The following is a 24,294-nucleotide window of genomic DNA, read 5'->3' on the forward strand; positions in this document are numbered from 1 at the left end:
AGCGCGTGTCTGGATTGGGAGATCAAACAGATGGGTACGGTGTTATCTACACACAGAGATGAGTACACAAGCGCGCATCACAGAGCGCTGACAACCCAGTCACCGTCAAACTGCAACGATTCCCTGCAGCTACTATACAACAAGCCCAGATCTACTCAACACAGCCGAGCACAGGCCCGTAAAGAGACCACATGTAAGCCTGAAGTCCATACCAAAAGCTGTCGTCTGAAATGAACGCTAAAACAGGGCTCCTAAAACTAATTCTAAAGGAGATTTCACCTTACCTAGCACTCGATTCATTCTAAACTTATATTATAACTATGAAGGGTTAAACAATTGTTTAAAGAAACATTTTGGGGAAAAACTTGCTTGTTTCTAACGAGCTTAGTAATTACAGCAGTGCTGAGGACAGTGAAAAATTGTACATATAAATACCACGTATTATAAAAATTATGTAAATATTTCCAGATTTTAACACTCTGGAACCCAAAAAAAAAAAAAGTACACACAAAAAAAAATGATTTACAATTTTTTAAATATTGTTTATAAATCTCTAAACATGTTAAAAAGACAGATATTATAATATATATTTTAAAATTAGAACAATTAATTGCTTTTTAAGCCTCTATAAAAGGGAGAGAAATATTTCTGTAACTGAAGAATAAGCCATTATATCTGCCAATTATACATATATATATATATATATATATATATATATATATATATATATATATATATATATATATATATATATATATATATATATATATATATACCACAGTCAGCAAATGTTTTCATGTTGATATTACTAAGAAATGATTCTTGATCACTAAATCAACATATTAGAATGATTACTGAAGGATCTAAAGACTGGAGTAATGGCTGCTGGAAATTAATTTTACCATCGTAAGAATAAATACATTTTAATTAGTTTACAATAGAAATTTTACATTATAATAATATTTTACAGTATTACAGATTTTAATGTATTTTTGAATCCATGAGCATAAGACACTTCTATCAAAAACTTTTGAATGGTAATTAATTTCAACGGCAATATCTGCAAACCTACAGTATTGGTTATTGGTAATTTATATTGGTGCATCGGAACTCTTACTTGTATATCAACATCCAGCAGAACAGAGAGTTCCACCTCAGCATACTCTAAATGGCCAATCTTCTCCAAGGCTGAGACCATTTGTACATTTTAAATTCATTTTATTAACCGAGGTGACAGAGAGAGGTTTTAAAACAGACAGCCGCTCATAACTTACACCCATCTTGTTGTATGAACAACGCATTTCAAAAATTTATGAGTGACATTACTTGGCTGGGTTTGGATATTTCCTCTATTTACGCTGATCTGGACCTGCCCTCCTTTTGCTCGCGCTGAGCTGAAAATCCATCATTTTTATCTGTCAGGAAACAGTGAAGCTCTACACATGGTTACTGATAGATTAAAGGCACACTGTTTGAGGTGCTGGTGGGTTCTGTGAAAAGACGTGATGTCGGAAAAGCTTGCGTATTGAATGTTTGCTTTAAGTTGGGAGTTTTTGTTGGTTTTTGTTCACTAGCTCACTTGACATCTCTAACCATTGCGTCACGCATCACGATTGATGAGTTCACTGGCTTCCATAGCAGCAGTTGAGGGCAAATGATCTGGAACGCAAAATGACAACAAAGCTCTTCCAAACTAGGCCATTCTCCATGGATAAACCAAATGGATACAGCCAAACATGGAACATGACTCTGTTCTTTGACTATTAATGAAAACCATGACATGTTCAAATCAGTGGAACAAGCTCAACGAAAACAAAAGATTCCAGTGAATCACTCGCCTCTTACAAGCTGAAACACAATTCAACATACTATCCGTAATAGCCTGTTGCGTAAAAAAAAAAAAAAAAAAGAAAAATAAATAAAAAAATTATATATATATAGTGTCAAAAGATACTCGAATGGTATACTATATATAATTAGATAGATCATTGAATGTAATGCAAGTGTATTTGTTTACGATGGTTCACTGATGCCATATCAAGATTAAATTTTCGTCACAATTTCGTACCCGCCTACAATCAACACCTACATTTTTTCAATTTTTCGCACTTGACTTTGCATACAAGTATGTAGACTGTGATTCAGCCATACTTATTTCAGGCCTTAACATGAGGTTATTTTTCCACCCTCTCGTCAACGGTTGCAAACAACTCTCAATCGCCCCCTACTGGTCTGGAGGTGAAATGGCACTGTGGCATGGATGACTATTCCACACATAACTGGGGCCGGATGAGCATCGGGCATGCTCGAAGATGTGCGCCGGACATGAAGGTGCTGGGTAATGGTGCACACTGACCTGTGTTATACTTTGGGGTGTGGGCGGCACTGGCCAGGGCTCTACTCTCTGCCTTTGCTTCGGCGCCAGTGCAAACAGGAATTTTCCGCCAACTTGAGCCATTCTGGCGCCAGATGCCTTTTCGTGCTGGAGGGGCCAAGTCACCTGCATTGGGCCCTGCCAGACGCATTGGGCACATTTAACTAGCACATGGGCAATCCCGCTATCCCCCACCACATGGACCGAAATTAACGCCTAGCTCACAGCCTGCGTCTTGGTGGCACAATTCACATCCACATGCAAGGGTGGCTGCCCTGTGTTAGTGATGGCCATGAAAAATCAAAGAAGAGCCATCAAAAAGAATAGCATGGGCTGTGTCAGAGTGCCGACTATAAAGGAAATAAAAGACTATGAGATGTAATCTAGCCCGTGGAATTGGACCGCTCCTGATGTTCATGTGGACTGAGCAACTATGAGTAGCTGAAAATCTTCCAGAGCTTTTCCCGAAATTCAGAAAGGCGGCCTTTAAGGTTGGATTAGCATGGACACTGACCACAAGATCTGTCTTCAGATGATCACAATGGCATCAAAGCTTCAGAGATGTCAGCGAGTTAAAAAACAACAGAAGATGGCCGGATGGAACGAGCAACAAGATTAAAGCTAGAAAGATGGAAAGACGATGGGGTGAAAGAAACAACGAACAGATGTGTGACAGATGAGGAGCTACAGGCATGGAAGATGAAAAAAGCAAAAGCTGAAAGCCTGCAAAGCAAAGAGCTTGGTGACTATATGCCTTCAGCACTTACTGGCCTATATATACCACAATCCAACAGCCAATGAAAACTCATTTTGGTACCATCAGAAGGACAGTACTTCATGTTAAATGGATAGTTCACAAAAAAATCCTCATTCACTCATCCTTGTGTCTTTCAAAACCCATATGACGTTCCTTCTGTGTAGAACAAAAGGAGTTATTCATGATAGCATGTGTCTTATATGTCTCTATATCAGTATATTCTTCACCATGTTCTTCACAAGTAGTCATATGGAGTATTTTTATGGTGTTTTATGGCTTTTCTTGTTCTTTTTTTTTGTTGGTATGGAAAGAAGCAGGGAGAAGGAAGAAAGAAAGTCATATGGATTTGTAATAACATAAGGGTGAATAAACGATGACAGTAATGCTGATTTTTGGGTGAATGAGTCTGCATTTTTAATACTAAATACATGCATGATTAAATTCTGTGAACTCTTCCATTCAGAGCATCAAATACCGCATTGCAATATATGGTTTTGTTTTGCATTTTTTAAATTCTGCTACTTACTAATTTTTACTGGACATCGGTCTAGTTTAACTGGCATGAGCAAACAAGGGTCTTACCTCTGTAGTTGATGATTTCGGTACCCAGGACAGGAGTCATCTCCAGCACAGTGATGAAGGCCTTGTCCATAGAAGTGAGTGGAAACGGGGACATGCGGTGTCTCCGAGCTACCTTGGTGATATCCACTGCACTGTGACCTGAGACAAAGAGTGAGAATTTAAACGCGCTCTTAAACTCACACACACACACAATCATCATGATAATGCACAATAGGTCACCCACTTGCTCTCAGGATGTTCTCCTTGCTGCTGCATCGTGACTGCACCTACAGATATATATAGAGAGAGACAGAATGAGAGGGAATGAGGAAGAGAGAGAAAGGAATTGGGAAAAGAAAGACAGAAAAACATGAGTTAGAGCACAAAAGGAGCCCATCCTCCGTCCAGGAGAGTTAGCATTCCACTGACAGGATTCATAAAGATCAGGATGATCATCTACACATTCAGACAAAACAACCAAAAGAAACTAGCTTGAAAACAAACAAACTGAAAACAACATTTTCAGTCCTACTGCCATTATTAGCATTATCATCATGGTCTTGATAAAATGCTGTAGCAATCTGGAAAGTGTTGGTTCTTGGGAGCATTCTAGCAACCAAAACAACCCGATTCCAGATATAAAGTCAACATGAAACATTTTAATGCTGTAATGTGATGTATCTCACAGTGAATATTCACTTAGAAAGAAAAATGTAGGCGTTTCATATCAAAATAATGTTCCTCCCAAAACGATATTGTTTAGCTAGTGAAAACTTGAAATACCACTTTTATAGTGTTTTTTTTGTTGCCATTTTACTGCTTAAATAATGTAAAAATTTAGTTTAAAACTTGCTTTTATCCATCATGAATTGACTGTATCATGAAAAGTGAGTATTATATACAAAAATGGGGTTTCTTTCTGCTTTTTGACTGAAACTTGGAGGTCAAAGGTCAAGTTCAGCCTCAAAAGCGTCTTGACTTATCGCAATGACAATTCTTTTTCTTGTTTAAATGTATTGTTTTTCAAATGTATTTGATATTGTTAATGTAATCTTATTGAAGTTTCTTTATCTAAAACAGTAGCTTAAAACAATGTCAAAATAGACATCAGGATAAATCAGTTCAGAGGAAATAAAAAAAAAATTCACATTAATTATTGAAAAAAAAAATAGATGCCTATAAAAATTATTGAAAAAAAATAGAAAATTCTGATTTCATGTTGACTTTAACAGCTAGAAGCTCCATACAATGGAACACAATTCAAGCACTCCCTCCCATCCAGTTTCATTGTGACCCCTTTTAAGCTGAATTTCTTTCCAAATGAGCCATGTTTTAAGATAATAATAATAATAATAATAGCAAATTTGATTTTACATTCAGCTGTAACTGTGGAATCTACCAATACAAAGTATCATAAAGTATGGAGTTCCCTTAGGCCAAGAGTAATGGTATGAGAGGGCAATCAAATTCCATGCAAAAATACACATTGACTTGAGGCTGTAGTGACACAAGTTTATAGATATTAAGTCTTTGATTTACTGCACGAAAGCATTAAAAACAGCCCTTTATGTGTCCTTTGTGCTGAGACGCAATGCCCCTGGCCTATAGGGGGAGACACACAAGCAAGTCCCAAATCCTTTCTACTCACGATCCAGTTACAACAGACTAGCACCAACACGACAAATCAATGATCGACACAGAGCAAAGAAAGAGACAGAGTTAGGAAAGGACAGGAAGAGGAAGAAAACGATGAGGCGCAGCTCACATACAGCAAACAGCAATAAAACACTGCATCTAAATGGAGATAAAACTTAAAAGGAACAGAAAAACAGGAGGAAAAAAAGATCTAAGAAACAGAACTCAATGTCCACAAGAGACTCCAACACACCAAACGGCTAATAAAACAAAGAGAGCATTAGAAAGAGCGACGTCTACAGACAAGATAATGAGAGAGAACGAAAGTAACAGAGACGAGGAGAGAGAAGAAGAGTGTAAAGCAAGGAGTTTGGACTCCTGACGCAAAGCAGAGTTTGCGGATGGAAGCAGCTCCTTTTTTTTGCGTGGGTTGGGAATAGTTACTCGCGAGTCGAAGGTCCTATGGTTCCTGCGATCATCGTTGAGCCCCTCCAGCCTAGAGTGGAGCTTTGGCAATGAACAGAAACAAAAGGGTTTACAACAGACAGAGCAAAGGAGAAGCTTTGGGAGACCAAAAAAAGAAAACCAAATGAGTTTTAAAGGCTTTCTGAGACAGCGCTCGCTCGGTTTACACACAACAAGCTGAGATGACAACGAATGAGCACAGAGAGGTGCAGAGAGATCTGACTGGGCGTCATTCGGTCCAGTTGCTAATGATTGGGGGGGGGGGTTATGCCGGTCAGCCAGGAAGGTAGCACAGGTTAGCGAGGAAGAGGGGTGCGGTGAGGCACAATGTCACTCGGCACATTTAGCGAAATCGCACGACACATACTGCACTTCTGTTCCAGTAAGGTTTTAGAAGACACCGGAAAAAGACAGTGTTGGTGATACTGAGTGTCAGTGTGCTAATGGCCACCACAGCAGGGAAGAGTTTGTATGTTACATTATTGAATTTGAAGTCTGAGGGGACTGAATGAAGTGCACGCGTGGAATGGTACATATGGGTAAATAAATGAATGAATGAATGACATAGAAAACACATGGACAGATACACATTCAAATATCTGGGTCACCATACCGATTATTCTTAATTTAATGCCGTAGAAACATTAATGGCATAATTTGGGTTTCAGTTAGTTGCACTTGTTTTCTTTCTTTAAACTGTTCTGAATACAGTACTGAATGAAATAAAATCGTGTAAAAATGTAAGACAATTTATAACTCAAGATGCATTTCATTTATTGAAAGCCCTGTATATATTTTACGTATAATTACACATTATGATAATTTTTTATTAGATTAAAAGCTATTATTTAAATCCATCCAGATCATTTAAACCACAAACCTATAGGTTCTTCATAGTAAATTAATTAATTATGAAGAAAATAAATTACTGCTAAAATGCATATTAAAATATCAGGCAACAAATATGAATAATTTAAGACAATTAATGCATTTACCCAAATGTACTTTAAAGCTGTTTCCATAAGAAAAGCAACGAGTGCATTAAAACTGTAATGTACTATTTAAATAATGTGGAGGTGTTCCAAAAATGTGTGGTTATTCATGTTAACTAACAAAATGCCATAAGATTAACCATGATTAAATTTGATCTAAAAATAGTCCTGTTTATATATTTTGATTATAATAATGGTGATTCTAGAGAATCACAGATTTAGATTTACCATAGTAAATAAATGAATAATAATGAAAACAAACACTGCTGCTAAAAGGCATATTAAAATATCAGTCCATAGCCCATGTTTTAGATACTGTTTTAAAACTGTTTCAATCAGTTTCATTTGTTTTCTTTCTTTCCTTACAATAAGTAATGAATGCAGTAAAACTGAACACACTTTATTAAAATAAAATAAACCTTGTTTTATCAAACCCAGTATTGCGTGTAACCCAAAAAAAAAGACCATTGTCATTAGATTTAACACAACAACACAGACACGCAGATCTAAGACTGGTAGTGTGCTGTTAACCAGCCAGTTAAATACAGGCAAGGAAAATTGTACATCCTTGGCACTTTTTATTCTTCCCCTCCTCCTATTTGTACATCTAACCTCCTTTCATCAAACAACAGACAGAATGAGCTCAGAGTGGAGATGAGAGGTAACCAGCGATCACAGGAGGGGTTGAAGGAATGGACGGAGGCAATGAAAGCAATGCATAGACGTCAGGTCTCTTTAAATCAGAGCCGGACCAAAGAACTCAGTGGACTGAAAACACACGCTCACAAACCGACACATCCTCACACACACAAGGGGTGGGGAACCGTGTGTCAGCATACAGGCAGATGAGAGTTAATCCCTGACCACTGAAATGAAGATGGAGTAATTGGGGAACAGCAATGGGGAATTAATTATTAACAAGTGAGTGTCAGGCCCAATAAGAGGAACTCCGCTCTGTGATTAACCAATCAGAAATGATAGATAAGACAGTATGGGAACTAACAGCTGTAATGCTGGTGAGCCATTTTATTAGCTCAGAAAGAGGGATGAAGAGAAAAAAGAGGGGGAAAGAGAGGCTCTTTTTCAAAACCAGGTCACTTTCAACACGAAAGCTGCTCCAAAAAAATAGGTTGAATGATTATAAAGATAGAACTATCATATTAGTTAATTAAAATAATTAATTGCAATAAATCTTGTAGATAACATGATTAATATCAAATGTTGAACTTGCTTAAATCTGAAATGTATTATATTATTTTAAAGTTAAAATGCATCTTAAAATATCATGAATGGTTTATATATTAAGATTAATGAAATATTCATTATTTTGGATGCGATTAATCGTGATTAATTGTTTGACAGCACCAATTAAAATTTAAATATATTTAGTGCCGTCAAACGATTAATTGCGATTAATCGCATACAAAATAAAAACATTTTGTTTGCATAATATATGTGAGTGTTCTGTGTATATTTATTATTTATATATAAATACACACACATACAGTATATATTTTGAAAATATTTACATGTCTCTATTTATATTCATATAATTTATATTATAAATAAATATATTTAATATATAAATATATTTTTCTGAAATATATACATTCATGTGTATGTATTTATATACACAAATATACACATACATATATTATGCAAACAAGAACTTTTATTTTGGATGCGATTAATCGCAATTACTCATTTGACAGCACTAATTATATTATATTATATTATATTATATAAGCTTTATGGGTTCACTGATGTTAAGGAAAGAAAACACGAATTAATTAAACTTTACATATAAAATTAGCTAAAAGAGTTTAATAATTATGTTGATAATTATCTTTGGGGAAAATCCATTCAAGATTGCTGAAAAGTCAAGAAACATTTAGATTCTAAATGATACAAAAATGTATTGATACAAATTTTATCTAATCAAAAATTTTGATTTGAGTCAAAGCGCTAAGAAGTTAGTCACTTGTGTAGTTGATATGCAACAAGGCAGCTGACTAGGTTTTGGAACAGAGCTAGAGAGAAAGACAGAGATGGTTTAAGACAAGAAGATAAAGCTATAACAAAACAAACTGCCCTGATGCTACATCAATAGGCTGTGGGCCGCGTGCAACACTCTGAGGGAAGGTTTTAGTGCATGTTTGTATGTGTGATTGACAGTGTTGGTTTATGTGAAGATTAGGGGAAAAAGGGTATCTGTTTACCTGGTCCAAGGTAGAGTACCTTGACTTGAGCGTGATGACCTCATCCAGGTGAGCCCTGAACTCTCTCCGTGAGGCCTGGAGGAAGCCACAGGACAGTAACTCACCTGATACAGCCTTCCCCGTCAACAAACACACACACTTCACAATATACACTGTCACAAACACACACTCTAAGGATCATCTAACACTGATATGAAAAATATGAGGGGGAATCAAGCGAAGTCATAACAGCAAAATAATCCCACTACTACTACGCAACCAAAGAGGAGCAAAGCAGCTTCAGCGTGTATCTGTGTGTTACGCTGATCTTTCACCTGTTTTCCAAGAACAAAGGAGGCTTCCGTGGATAATGAGCACTTGGGATTGTATTAAAGCTCATTTCTGTAACCCCTCCAACTTTGTGAAACTGGAAGTGTTGCAAAAAGTACCATTTTATGAGAAATAAAAGTCTTGAGGAACTAGAGTGTGTTAGGTGGTCTTTAAAGCTGCTCTAAACAATTTAGCCATCGTGCTAACTTCTGCCACCATCGTCCATCCCTTCAAACACTCGTTCCAAAAACCCACCCAAGTTCACTCAAAAATTACCCCAATATAAAAATTTTTTAATTTTCGTTACTGTAATTCGAAAAATGATGACGTATAATTTAAATGGTATTATATTATCTATAAAAGTTGTAAAATGAACAGTATTTAAATCATGATAGCATTTGCTAGCTATATGAAATAAAACTAATGTTTTAAAGACTATTGCAATAATGACAAACAACTTTTAGAATAATAAGAAAACTTTTAATTAATTTTAATATAATTAATTTTATAATTCTAATTTATAATTATACAATATACAGTGCCCTCCATAAGTATTGGAATAGTAAAGACAAAATTGCTCTGTTGGCTGTGGAGTCAAGACATTTGCAAATATGATAAAAAGATGAATATGAGACAAAACTACAGAATGTCACATTTTATTATTAGCCGTTTCAACACATACATGTTTTACCAAATAAAAAGAACAGCACTTTTTAGAGTTCATCCCACTCATTGATGTGAGCATAAGTATTGGGACAGTTGAACATAAGGCAGATATAAAAGATCAAAAGCTATTATTTAGTTGCAGATCCCTTGCACACAATCACAGCAGGGAGTTTCTGCCTTTACTCTCTTCAGCTGGTGAAATTCATGTTCAATCAGATTTAAATCTGGAGATTGACTTGAGCAATCTAAGACTTTCCATTTCTTTGCCCTTATAAATTCCTTGACTGAACTGGCAGGGTGTTTTGGGTCATTGTCCTGATGCAATATGAAACACTTCCCAATGAATCTGGTGGCCTTTTCTTGAATATTGGTAGGCAAGATGGTTTTGTACCCTTCCAAATTCATTCTGCTGCTGTCATCATACATTAAGTCATCAGTAAATTTGAGAGGGCCTGTTCCAGAGACACCCATGCATGCCCATGCCATGACACCACCTCCACCATGCTTTACAGATGAGGCGGTATACTTGGGATCATTTGCAGTTCCCTTTTTTTCTCCACATTTTTGCTTTCCCATCACTTAGATAAAGGTTCATCTTTGTCTCATCGGTCCATAAACACAGTTCCTAAACTCTTCTGGCTCACCTTTGTGCTTTTTTGTAAACTCTAATCTTGCCTTTCTATTTTTGGTGCTGGTCAGAGGTTTGCATCTTGCTGTGTAGCATCTGTAATTCTGTGTCAAAGTCTCCTGAGGACAGTAGATTGTCAGAGCATCACCCCAGTTTTCTGGAAGTTGTTGGTGATTTTGCAGACACGTCTTTTAGGGTTAATTTTCACAGCTTTTATGATTTGTCTGCCATCAACTACTGTTGTTTTCTTAGCCGATCAGGTCGTTGTTGGTTGCTGGTGTCGCTGGTGGTTTCCAAACTCTTGATTTTTCCATGCCCTTTTTTTTTTGCTAGAGCTCTAATTGACTTCCTCTTTGCGTTTAGCATCCAAATTGCTTGCTTTTCTCTCAAAGTCACCTCCCTCATCTTCATCCTGGTTTGTGTGTGTCATCATCGAATGCAAGATTCAGAATACAGAAGTAATGGATATAACTGATACGACACATTCCCTGCATTTAATATCTGAAGAATTAATGCAACAGGACACAGCTGATCACTTAGAAAGACCTGTGAGGCAACTGTTCCAATACTTATGCTCACATCAGATAGAGGGAGGGAACTCTAAAAGTGCTGAACTTCTTAGCTGGTAAAACATCTATGTGTTGAATCACTCAATAATAAAATGTGACATTCTGTAGTTTTGTCTCATATTCATCTTTTAATAATATTTGTAAATGTCTTGACTCCACAGCCAACAGAGCAATTTTGTCTTTACTGTTCCAATACTTTTGGAGGGCACTGTATATTATTATTCACACTATTTCTATTTGATTTTGGGCTGATGCAGTATTTCAATATATTGCTTACAGCAGCTTTAAATGTTTACATCAATTATGAAAAATATTACACATATGATGTTATGCATTTATCAAATTAATGATTCTGTGTCACTTAATCCTTATTTAGGACAGAAAAGTTCAGAATTAATGAGAAACTAATGAATTGAAGGACACACACAAACACACAAAACAAACAACAAGGCTTTTTTGGGGTTAAATAAATGAACCGATGAGACACTTGCTTTACAGGAATGAGTTGTGCACGTGTGAGGTGTGTGAGCAATGATTGGCCGAGTCTCTGAGAGGGGTGTGGTTAGTCACAGGGTGATGGCGGCGCTGTGTAAAACATGCTGTACCTCTGTGACACTATAAGTGAATGAACAGGAGGTGAGCTGGGCCTGGTGCAGGGAGAGAGGGAACAGGGAAGAGGACAGTTAACACTGCAGCCACAAAAGCAAGGGAAACACAAACAAACAGCATTCCCGTCATTACAGCGGATCATGGGCAAGTGTTGCCAAAACAGGGAGAGAACACATTCAGGACACCAGAACGCAGCAACCCCACTGCCAATTTGACAGGACACAACTGTACAAGTTTGTCAAGACCTCCAGAGAGAGAGAGAGTCTCTTCAAACAAAAACATGCAACAAATTATTTACAGTGATAGCTCACTCCAAAAAAATCAATATGCTGTCTTTACTCAAATTGCATGTCATTCCAAACTTGTATGACTTTCCTTCTTCCGTGGATGACAAAATGAGAACTGTTGAAGGATGAGTGGCTACTCTTTTCCATATAATTAAAGAGAATGAACAGGAAAAAAACCCCCCGACAAAACAACACATTACAATGGGGTCCGAGACATGACTAAAAAAAAAAGCCATGTTCCATGTTCTAGTTCCCACGACTAGACCACATTAATTCTCTGAAGGTCATGTGCAGAGTTTCGAACAAAAAAAGAAAAGCTTGACATGTTTTCATTTAATGAAGGTGGAGTGGAGGGTAAGAATTCCAGTAAATACCAACACATTTGGTCTAAACTACTGCATTGTTTTTTTTTAGAAGATTTGGAACATGGCACAAATCATACGGACCACTTAAATGATACATTTACTGTGCTTTTGGTCATTTTACAGCATGACAACCCAGATCCCAATTTACTTACTATTACTATACAATTTACCACATGGAAAATGGGCAGTACATTCTGCAGCATTTCTCCTGTTGTGGCACATTGAAATAAGAAAGTCATGTGGGTTTTAAACAATATGAGGGTGAATAAATGATTGTAGAATATTTTAGTAGAATGGTAGATATTTTTATGTGAACTATCCCTTTAACACCTACATTTCCACTTTGAAATAGGACAAACAATGGAAATGCAGTTTCCTTGTTTAATCTACCCCACTGACAGCTTCCTCCCTCCATTTATAGCAACTAAACTGCTACAAAAAGGTTATTCAGAAATCACCACGGTAATGACATCACAACCATGAGCACATTAACATATGACTGCCAACATTTACATATCAACGCCCATTCAGTATTCTGCAACTCAGCCCTCTCTGATGAACAACAGTGTGAATTCGGCTAGTATTTCTCACATACAGTTAGCTATTCATAACACAAGTCAAATAATTAACTCTTTTAATATTTATTACAGTAACAAAAACAGCCTGTATAATCATGTATATATATATATATATATATATATATATATATATATATATATATATATATATATATATATATATATATATATATAAGTAAACTTTAGTGTAAGATTGCATACAAAATTAGAATATGGTGGCTTTAATAGACTGCTAATGTAGTTGTATGTGACAGAATTTGTATATGTGATTAAAAATATAAATGTGATAACCTAAAGAATGACCGTACATGATGGACTGATGTGGGAATATGAATATCTGAGACCATGTAAATGGAAACACACAACTGGACAAACACACATTTTGAAATAAACAGAACTGGTCAAGACTATAATACACCACTATTTGTCCTTGATGTCTTGCACCAGCCTTTAACCTCACAGACACAAACACACACACATTAATGAAAAAATTAAATGCAGAGGCACTGCCAGATACAATATGTATCTCTTCCACAACTGTCACACAGCTGTCAGATTCAATGACAGAGCTGTGTAGTAATCGTCACAGCAAGCCTAAGGGCCTGTTCTCCCCTTCACCTGATCTTCAATCTCCTCTCCATTCATCAATCGAACAGAAAGAGGAGGAGTGGGTGGAGTGGGCTCAGGGGTAAAGGGTCATTGGACCGTCAATGTCCATTTATTGCACTTCCAGACAGAGTAAGCCTGGGTATGTCCCTCAAACCAACACATGCAATGTAAACATGTTTGCAGTGCTTGCTTTCTGTTACACCAGTATCCCGGTAGTAGCATATTAAAAAATGTCTGGGATACACTTTTTCTTTCTGATTATTCATAAAGTAGGTCTGCCCTGCTTACACTTAGTATGACGTAAGTAACATAAAAGCATACAATATTCACCAAACCTTTTCCACATCAAAACAATGCCAATTTTTTAAATTGAAAAACATCTGGGAAAAAACAGAAACAGAAAAAAAGCCATAAAACATTATTAACTAGATCGCAAAACAAAACAGAAAACAAAACAACCCCCCCACCCAATATGTTTGTATTAGTGCTGTCAAACGATTAATCACATCCAAAATAAAAGTTTTGGTTTACATAATATGTGTGTGTACTGTATATATTTATTATGAATACACACATATGCATGTATATATTTAAGAAAAATATGTTATGTTTTATATAGTAAATATATTTATATATGATATAAATTATATTAATATAAATATATACACGTAAATACATGTAAATATTTTCGAAATATAAAAATATGTACATGTAGGTGAAAGATGTGACTGTAATTCAGTATAAGTGCCACTGTTCAATTGCAGTTTCTTTTTTCTTTGTTTGTCTCCTCCATATCTGTCCATTGCTGAAAGCCCCTCCAGGCGGTATCCTTAGCCAACCCTACCCCGCAAGCACACACCAGTGAACACACCACACACTCGCCTCAGTGAACACACAACACACACACACACACTGTCCCTCCGAGCATCCACACAACTCCAGCAACTGAAGCACAGGGGGAGCTTCAGTATGAACTTCTCTGACTATATCTCATACTGCTGTTATCTCGTATTATTCATCACACACGGTGGGAATCACCAGTGATCAAGTCAAATGATCCTATCATGATACCAGTGTCACAAAGCTCTATATACTGCTGTTCTTATCATATGTCACACACAGTGGTTCACTCTACAATAAGTGTTGCAAACAATAATAGAATAGAATAGAATAGAATAGAATAGAATAGAATAGAATAGAATAGAGAACTGTAGAGAACAACCGATCACTGTCATTTAATACAGCCACATTGTCTTTTATCAACAGGTCAAATTAAATGAACTATTTCCCCCTCTATACACAAACACACACTATGGAGAGGAGTGCACATGCACCACCACCATACAGACATGCACTTGCACAACATGCAACACGCAAAATAAGCTACAAAATGAGACAAACATGAATTCACAAGTCATAAACAAAACAACATGATTCTCCCTGTAAGCACCTGCACCTGGAGATGTGGAACAGCACTGTAACTACATCAATCACATCTCCAAACACTAGCACCTAATGGAGACTCCATTCAGAAAAGCCACAGTATTACTACATCAGACCACTGCAGCTGTTATGAAACCAAGTGGCTGCTCTGTACGCTGTAGATCATGCACCCTCAAATCCTCCTGCCCCACCGATCCCCCCTGGAGTCTATGTGGAGCCCTACCAACCTACACCCCTCACACACGCACATCCAAAACAGACACGAGTAGAACAAAACAGAGTGACGCATTTGAGCGGAGAAAGACTGTGCTTACCATGCTTTATCCTGACACACAGAAGAATGCCGCACGTCTCCCGTGCACACACTGACACGCACGCACACACACACACACACACGACACGCATGAAGCCAGAGAGAGTGTAGGAGGGAGAGAAGAGGTGGAGTGAGACAGCATGCAAAGCAGAGGATGAGTAAAAACCACTGGGATCTAAATTTGGAGGAAGTGCAACCACAGATTTTAGGGATAGACGGAGTAACAGGGTTGACGGCTGTGTGTGCGGGTACAGAGTGTGTTTTCTGAAATCAGATCGGCTCAGGTGAAGCATCTGAGTGGGTTAAGAGAGGGAAAGAGAGAGAGTGTAAAAACTTATTATGAATTATTACCTCTGCGTTTAGCGTGCATGGAGAGTTCACAGCCAAACAGGGTCTTATGTAACAGCTGGACGTTGTGCTGAGGGAATGCAGTGAGCATATATGTGTGTGTGTTGCCTTTGGTCGTCTTGGATGATGTATGCTAGGGAAAGGTTTTTAATCACACGCTCTTTTCACACTGCACACAAATCCAATTTCGTTTCACGTGCGATATTTGGGCCTGATTGTTATTTTGAAGAAATGTGATTCAGTCAGTCAAGATTCAGCATTTAGCATCATATTAGTGTAAGCAGGATTTTAAAAGTCTTTCTCATACAACAAGCTGTCGGTGAGGAAAGCGAAGACGGGAAAACTGGAATTTAGCCTCTGCTGTCTGCCACGCCATTTTGCTGACCAGAACATAAGCGACATTTTACACATTCATGCATATATTTGTCCAGAACTGCTGATTCGGTCACTAAATAGTGAATATCACACAGTTTATTATGTAAGAAAAGAGAGAACAAAAAGAAAGGTATTCAGACACCGTTTCAGACAATATTGTGCCCATGTATGACGTTACACATAAAAATATTTGGGGTTGGAAAAATATTTCATGTTTTTTTTTATTTTTTTTTTTATGTCTCTTATCCTCACCAAGGTGCCAAACTACAGTAAAAACTGTAATATTGTGAAATATTGTTACAATTTAAAAGTTGTTCTGTTTTACTATATTTTAAAATGTAATTTATCTATTTGTATTAATTTACTCCAGTCTTCAGTGTGTCACATGAGCCTTTAGAAATCATTCTAATATACTGATTTGGTGCTCAAGAAACATATCTTATTATTATTAATATTAATGTAGAAAACAGATGTACTGCTTAATATTTTTGTGGAAACAGTGATACATTTTTGAGGTTTCCTTGATGAATACAAAGTTCAAAAGATATTTTTTGTGGAAAACTTTTTCTTTCAGGATTTGTTGATGAACATTGGAAGCAGCAGTTATTTGAAATAGAAATCTTTTCTCACATTAAAAAAACTAAAAAACTAAATCCAACTGATCCAATCTAACAGTTCAGACTTTGGATTTATTTATTTTTTTCCCATTCAGAAAACTAGAAAACTAATTGCAACAAAGCCTAAGAACTGTCTACTATTTCTCCTTTATGTTCATTTACTTACTCTTTCTCTTCTTCCATTTCCACTGGTGTTCGCAGGTGAAGCATTGGCCCCTAAGCCACTAACTAACCCTTGATTGAAAGTGAAAGTGACGTGACATACAGCCAAGTATGGTGACCCATACTCGGAATTCATGCTCTGCATTTATCCCATCCAAAGTGCACACACACACCGTGAACACACACCCGGAGCAGTGGGCAGCCATTTATGCTGCGGCGCCCGGGGAGCAGTTGGAGGTTCGGGGCCTTGCTCAAGGGCACCTCAGTCGTGGTATTGAGGGTGGAGAGAGTGCTGGACATTCACTCCCCCCACCTACAACCCCTGCCGGCCTGAGACTCGAACCCGCAACCTTTGGATTACGAGTCCGACTCTCCATTAGGCCACGACTTCCCCACATTGACTTCCACACCTCAAGTGCCTATATTGGAAAATGACTAGCTATAGAAAGTCCAATCCACTAAAGTCCATATGTAATGTAAACACAGTATGTGCATTTCCTATACAGTGTAACTGCAAGATTTCAAAAAGTTTTAAAGTGCATTTGCAGGTTAAATTTTTTTTCAAATGAATATATAACCTTGTATGAAAATACCACATGAACCGTTAATGCAGGATTTGAAAATGTTTTACAAGACGCGAGGGCACAAATTTAGATGAAAAAGTGCGGCTTTCCTTGACATTTCTCAAAAAACGCTTTCTCAAAAACATCGCGTCATATTACTTCACATAAGGGAGTCGTGTGCCGCACTCTGCTTTGAGCGCGTGCGAGTCAGTGTGTTTTCAGTAGTTATTTTTATTTCAATGTATCATTGTCATGGTAAATTATTGTGTTTGTGGAGGTTGCACAAACTCCAGCCTGTCAGGACATGGAGTCCGCAGGTTTCCTAACAAGAAACAGGACGGTATCTTCCGGGCCTCGGTGCGTTAGTGCAGCTGAAGAGACGAGACCAATGCATCTGCTTCAAACACCGCGGTGGTGTGTAACTTAACAGATGTGATGGAGGCCAAGTGGAAAAGCATAGTCAGCAGTGAATGTGATCCAAACTTGTGTTTGCTTCTCCCAGCATATGCCGTCTGAGAGAGGAATACTGCAGGTCACCACATGTTCCAGGAGAACACAGCACTGTCATGTCCACTACACCTGCTCCTCTCTCCAGATCCCTCCAGTCGGAGGATCAACATGATGAGGCTGTTGGTGTATATCTACCACAGCCTTCAGCATTTAACACACTTTAACAACACATTAGTGTGATACCCAGACTGAAAGATTGTTAAATGTTTTTAAATGGGTCAGATGGTATTTCTTTTGGTAGTATATGTTTGGTACATCTACATAGATATATATTAACAGTTGAAATGTTGTGTTTTGAGTTGGGTATTAACAGTGCTATGAAATAATATTTATGATTTAGTGCTGCATAAATAAAACTGAATTGAATTAACCATAAATGCAGATCTGCTTGATTGTGATTTTATTTTTTATTGATTGCCAACAAAATGGGGCCATTCAAAACCTTTATAAAGTCCTCCTTCCTCTGTAAACTATCTTCTAATGGCTCACACAACACATGCACCATAGGCCCAGCGGACAACTTGTCTGTATGCTATCATTATTGATTGTGTTATACCAATGGCATCAAAAAGTGTTACTTATAGGTAGTCATGACCTAAATAGAGTTAACTTGTAATTGAGAATCAAAATTATTCAGACTGTTTTAATATTAAAATCTTTAGCAATGTATTTATACATGTATTTAGCTTAGAGTAATAAATGATTTCTGCCATAAAACATGTGTCTGCTGGCCTGGAGAGGTCTATGCTTTCCTCGCATTTCCCACACAAGCACCTATGAATCAAAAACGTGTTTATCTCTCTCTCCTGCGGTGATAAGAAACCACTATCACGTAACGTTAGTGTCGGATATTAACGAGTGTGACACGCCTGATCAACGCTTATTAGTTTATATTACTGGTAGTATCAATACTCAGATGACCAATACTAGCATTGCTATTGCCTGATTACATTAGCTAACGTGTGTATATCTGTAAGCTAACACTGATCTCTCACCAAACACCTGCCCTGTTCTCCTCACATCAACTCAATTTGTCTTCTCTGACCGTGGTTCTGTCTAATCCTGGCCTGTCCTGCTCTCTTGGCTGCATAGCAGGCTCATCATTTTATCTGTGGTCCGTCATACGAGTGTAAATACACATTTAAAATTTCCTCAGCGTCCGAACTGTCATTGCGATCCATTGTTTTCCTGTGGTTTAAATGGACCGCTCTCCCTTTTCATGCGTCACTTCCGGTTTTGGCGCGTTTCAGATGTGGAAGTAAAATTCTCTCACAAAAACGACTCCAGAAGCCTTAATAGCGTATTTTAAAGTATATTTTAAAGAAAATCTAGTTCCTACAGTATTTTTCTATACATCGACTCACCGGAGTCTCTAACCTGCAATATGCCCTTTAAGTTTTTTTTTTTTTTTTTTTAAACAAGGTAGTGACCGATCTTTTCTAGGATTGAGGTATGACTTTTTTTTTCTTTTTTTTTAAATTACAAAGTTAATTGTATTAAAAAACGAAAAAAATGTGCATGAAGGCCAATAACATGCATTAAGAAAACAGGTTCTCATTATATTTCAACTTTAAAATTCAGTTTTCAAGAACATAAATTTGGCTCACCATAATGTGTGTCTCTCTCTCTCTCGCTCTCTCTCTCTCTCTCTATCTCACTCTCACACACACACACACACACAATATATTATTACTGCATATAAATTCTCCACACATTTGTGAACTTGTAATGACTATTTTATCAGGTCTGTGAATTCCCAGATGCTCAATGTGATAGGTGCACGTTCAACAGCACACACATACACACACACACACACACACACACACAAACACACCTCAGCATGTTCTTCACTGTATGTAGCCTCAAACTGTTAAGTGCCACCTGACACCCTTGTTTAGCAACTAAAGCCAAACTGCCAGACACTTGTCAAAAAAACAGCAGTCAGCAGAATTAAAACTCAACCTGAGGTCAAAGCTGAAGCTTAGAGCACTTTGCTGGAATTCTGCTTATCACAGGCATTTCACATACATCCTAAAAAAGAAACGATAAAAAGAGGTCTAAACATTTCCATTATACACTTCAAGTACTCTGTGGCATCAACTTTCCAAAGTCTGACACTGAGACACACAAATACTCGGATCTGCTAAAAGAAAACACAGTTATAATACACACTGTGTTCACTAGAGGGAGACAAAAAAGCCATTAATCACTTTTTCACAGCTTGTTGACCGATTTCACACACACATGGCAGTCTCATGAACTAAACAGACACTCGATTGGTCCAGACCCAAATGCACACTTAATGTGTTTTTTGATTATGTTTTTGTCTGTCAATGGTGTCCACAAAACTGTAGGGTGTCGTGTCTGTCATTTTGTGATTCAAACTGTACTATTAAACAGTATTGTTACCAGGGTCACAACAGGGCCAGCATCATCAGGGTCACAACACAAAGCACACATTTATGCCATAACACTTCCACTAAAAACTGAGGAAACAGTTGAGAAAGAGCTGAAACTGAAGTATCTTTCTATCACACATTCCACAACAAAATATAAACAGCACAAAAGAATGACTCCATTCAGTAAACGACTCCGTCAGCTACACCGATAGCACTTTTCAGTCAAAAATTGAGATGGAAGAGTATGTATGACAATGTATGACTAAATACTAAATGGCTGACACAATGTGAGTTAGAGAGACTTAACCGTTGTAAAAAGAACATCCAACGGCTCCTGAACTTCTTAAAGAAAATAGTTATGAATTAATAGACCCTCATAGCGTTCGTCTAATCACACTGTTGGATCTAAAACAACAAACTGTTAACTGCTACAGGAGGAAAATCAAATTGACCAAACTTAAAATTCAGCCAGTGAAGAGTTCCCGCCTCTCCTCTCACACGGCCCAATGAGCAGAGTCACTGCTGTCTGGAATGCAAAGCAGTGTGTAAAGCAGCCAATGAGGTGGCAGCAGATGAGGATCCAGCCATGGAGGATACGGAGTGCATGACAGAAAAAAAAGCTGAGGGGAGAAGGAATGGTGTGAATAAAGGGAGAAGGGGCGGAGTCTTACTTTGGGGGTGGGGCAAGAGGCAGTGGAGAGGCGGGACTGCTGAGCACAAGGAGACTCCGAGGGCGTGGTGCTGAGAGAGGCGGTGTCCCGTGGCAAAACCTGCACGCCTCGTGAAATGATGGACTCTGGTATCTGTAAACAGAAGACAAGGACAGTCAAATTCAAAAAAGTTCAAAGTTAAGAGCTGGCAATAATCAGTATTTACACTTATAGCGCTGTGGAGAGAGTAAGAGTGTTTTATTCTAAGAAATTAATACTTTTATTCAGCAAGAATACGTTGAAAGTTCAAAATTAACAGTAAATACATTTGTAATTTTACAAAAGATTTGTATTTCAAATAAATGCTGTTTTTTTAAACTTTGTATTCATCAAAGAATCCTCAAAAGTGCATCACGGTTTCCACAAAAAATATTAAGCAGCACAACTGTCAATATTTTATTAGAATGATTTCTGAAGGATCATGTGAAACTGAAGACTTATGTAATGACTGCTGAAAATTCAGCTTTTCTATTTTACAATATTACTGTTTTTATTGTATTTTTATCAAATAAATGCACCCTAGGTGAGCATAAGAGGCATACACTGCTGTTCAAAAGTTTGGGGTCAGTAAGAATTTTTATGTTTTTTTTCATTGGAGTCTCTTATGTTCATCAAGTCTGTATTTATTTGATTAAAAATAACAGTAATATTGTGAAATATTATTGCAATTTGTAATATTGGTTTCCTATTTTAATATACTTTAAAATATGATTTATTTCTGTGACGCAGCTCTGAATTTTCATCAGCCATTACTCCAGTCTTCAGTGTTCTTCAGTATCCTTCAGAAATCATTCTAATATGTTGATTTACTATCACAAACATAACAATCATATTTACATGCAGAACTCTCAAAGGTACAAGAGCATCAGAGAGAAGTGTGGTAAATAATCATGTAACACTACATTAAACCTCGACTAACATGGACTTTTGACTACTGCAGAAGCAATATAGCCCACACAATCTTGACAGAAAGTATTAATGAACCTCCACAGACAAATATTTGAAACGCCATTATCTAAACAGAGTGATATTTGTTACTGTATTCAGACTGAGACTCGATGCCTTTGATCCAGCAGGCGAGTCTTCGTGCAGTAACAAACTGCATCTATGCTGTCTGGGAGAACTGTGCTGGGATTAAGCGGGAGTCTGATGGGCAGAAGGGCGAAGAGCGCAGGGATCTTCCATAGGAACGCTGGGGCTTAACGGAGCACTAATTAACACTGGGGCTAAATCAAGGCCTCACAGGAAAGAGCAGCTCCACGAGCGCTTTAATTACCCAGCGCAGAAGCTAACCCTGTGCTAATAATAGCACTCGACTCAACCTCTGCCTTCCCATGAGACTCGAGCTACGAGCGCTCCCTGTGGAGAACACAGTAATGCCAACCTGCATGACCCCATTATAATTACTATATAAAGACAGCTAATGCGGCATATATACTCAATCCTCTGTTATCAGAGAAAAAAATAAAAAACTTTACAAGACCTGGCAAGGCTGAACAACAAGACAAATATTGCTTGCTTGAGTATAAACTGATACAACGCACAAAAGAAAGCTAAAGAAAGCAAGTAAGTCCTGCTTGTCCATGTTGTGGGTGGTTGCCAGGGTGTTATTTATTGGCAAAGTCACAAAAGCTAGCTCTGGAGGTGCCAAGTCTATCATGTTTTGGTCACTAGATATGGCTTTAATGTATACTCATTTTGTGTAACATTGAACATATAAAGAATCCAATTTTATTTTTCTTTAAATGAAATAAATATGGAAAAACATTTTATGGTATAACAAAATGACAATCTTAAATTATATGAATGTTACATTCTGATTTGCTGAACATTAAATTATTATTAAATAATATTATGAGATGCTACAGCTTTATACACATGTTGATATTAAAGAATTACCACAAGCGTTAACAAATGCATAGTAGATTAGTAGTATAAAGTCAAAAAGCTAGACCTGGAGGTGTCAGTTTTATGTTACAGTATTTGGTCTCTAAAAATTAAATGCAAGTCTAAGGGGCTGTTCACACAGAATGCATTTTTTTCATTCCTATGCGCAAATTTCCATTGTTTTTCTATGTAAACACACACTAGACACAGTTGTGCTCACGTCTTTTGCATGAGCACAGAGTTTTTAAGACATTGTGTAAAGTTAACTAAATTTCAGCTTTTACACAGTGCCGCTCATCAAAGTCTGTTTCAGAACCGTGGACCAATCAGAAGACACCGGAGGCAGGGCAAGCATTGCGAGCTTTAGTTTACAGTAGCAAATTAGCATGGCAACTGTTTTATTTGATGGTAACATGGTAGAGGAGGTTTTCCAAGCTGAGCTTGTTTTAAAACCTGTGCGATCCATCTTATGTTTTTTTCCTGTTTTATTGTTGAGCAATAGTAGTAGTGCAGCAAATAAAACAATAGTAACTTCCAATGGCATTTCATTTCTCTGACTGGTTGGTTTTGACACTGGATGTTCAAAACGGCCAATGGAATAGTAGGAGAGGTGAATGTAGATGGGTAAAGTGGGTGTGACTTACCGTATTGCTGCAGGAGCAGGTGAAATGGGAGGGAATGGAGGTGGACGGGATGAAGCCACTCAAGGGCTGTCCACCTTTCGCCATGACAACAGCATGGCTGGGATGAGACTTCATGCTCTGATGGTGAACATGAAATGCATAAACATGACAAGAGACTTGACACGTGCACACACAAAACACAAAAGATGATATAATGGAACACCAAGAGCAAAAGACAATGAAAGAGAGCCTTAAAAGGGCAGAGTGTCATCTGTACAATTTCAAAATACTTTCTCCTATTCCAGTTTTGTTAGGGAAACATGAAATATGAAGAAATTACATAATAATAATTATTATTAATAGTGACACCCACCTTAGCAGCAATAGCAGCTGCTGTGATGTGAGAGGAGCCGCTGTCCTCTGTGGATGCCACACCACTGTCCTTCTTTTCCTCGTCCTCTTCCTCACATTGCACACCCTTGTCTTCTGTCTGCTTGTGTGGGCTGGTGGTGGGTGGAGGGGAGAGGGGCGGTGGAGGGGACGGCAGGTCCTCTAGAGCGTCGTGTACCTCCTTCACCTTCACTATGGCGTCCCGCAGCAGGTCTATGGCGTGCGGCAGAGCAGGCAGGATGAACTGGAAGCACTCCTGAGAAAAGACAGATGCAGATGAAACAAGTGAAAGAATGAAACAGCAAAAAGATCTTTTAGATATGCTCAAACT

The 24,294-nt window shown here is 37.7% G+C and overlaps 1 protein-coding gene across 3 annotated transcripts in view; it reads right to left on the reverse strand.

Annotated features, from left to right (window-relative positions):
• The window catches only part of LOC306850227 (gephyrin), an 86,133-nt gene that overhangs the window by 13,515 nt on the left and 48,324 nt on the right, over nt 1-24,294 (reverse strand). For 2 of the 3 annotated variants that reach the window (XM_079385737.1, XM_079385738.1), the window contains 5 exons: nt 23,947-24,219; nt 23,595-23,711; nt 21,025-21,156; nt 3,937-3,979; nt 3,714-3,851 (listed from right to left, as the gene is read on the reverse strand). In XM_079385737.1, coding sequence (XP_079241863.1) covers nt 3,714-3,851; nt 3,937-3,979; nt 21,025-21,156; nt 23,595-23,711; nt 23,947-24,219 — 703 coding nt within the window. Of the gene's footprint in view, nt 1-3,713; nt 3,852-3,936; nt 3,980-9,003; nt 9,079-11,780; nt 11,823-21,024; nt 21,157-23,594; nt 23,712-23,946; nt 24,220-24,294 lie in introns of all 3 variants that reach the window. The other variant, XM_079385739.1, reaches the window with a different exon arrangement.

This window comes from Barbus barbus, assembly GCF_936440315.1.
Source record: "Barbus barbus genome assembly, chromosome: 30".
NCBI lineage: Eukaryota > Metazoa > Chordata > Actinopteri > Cypriniformes > Cyprinidae > Barbus > Barbus barbus.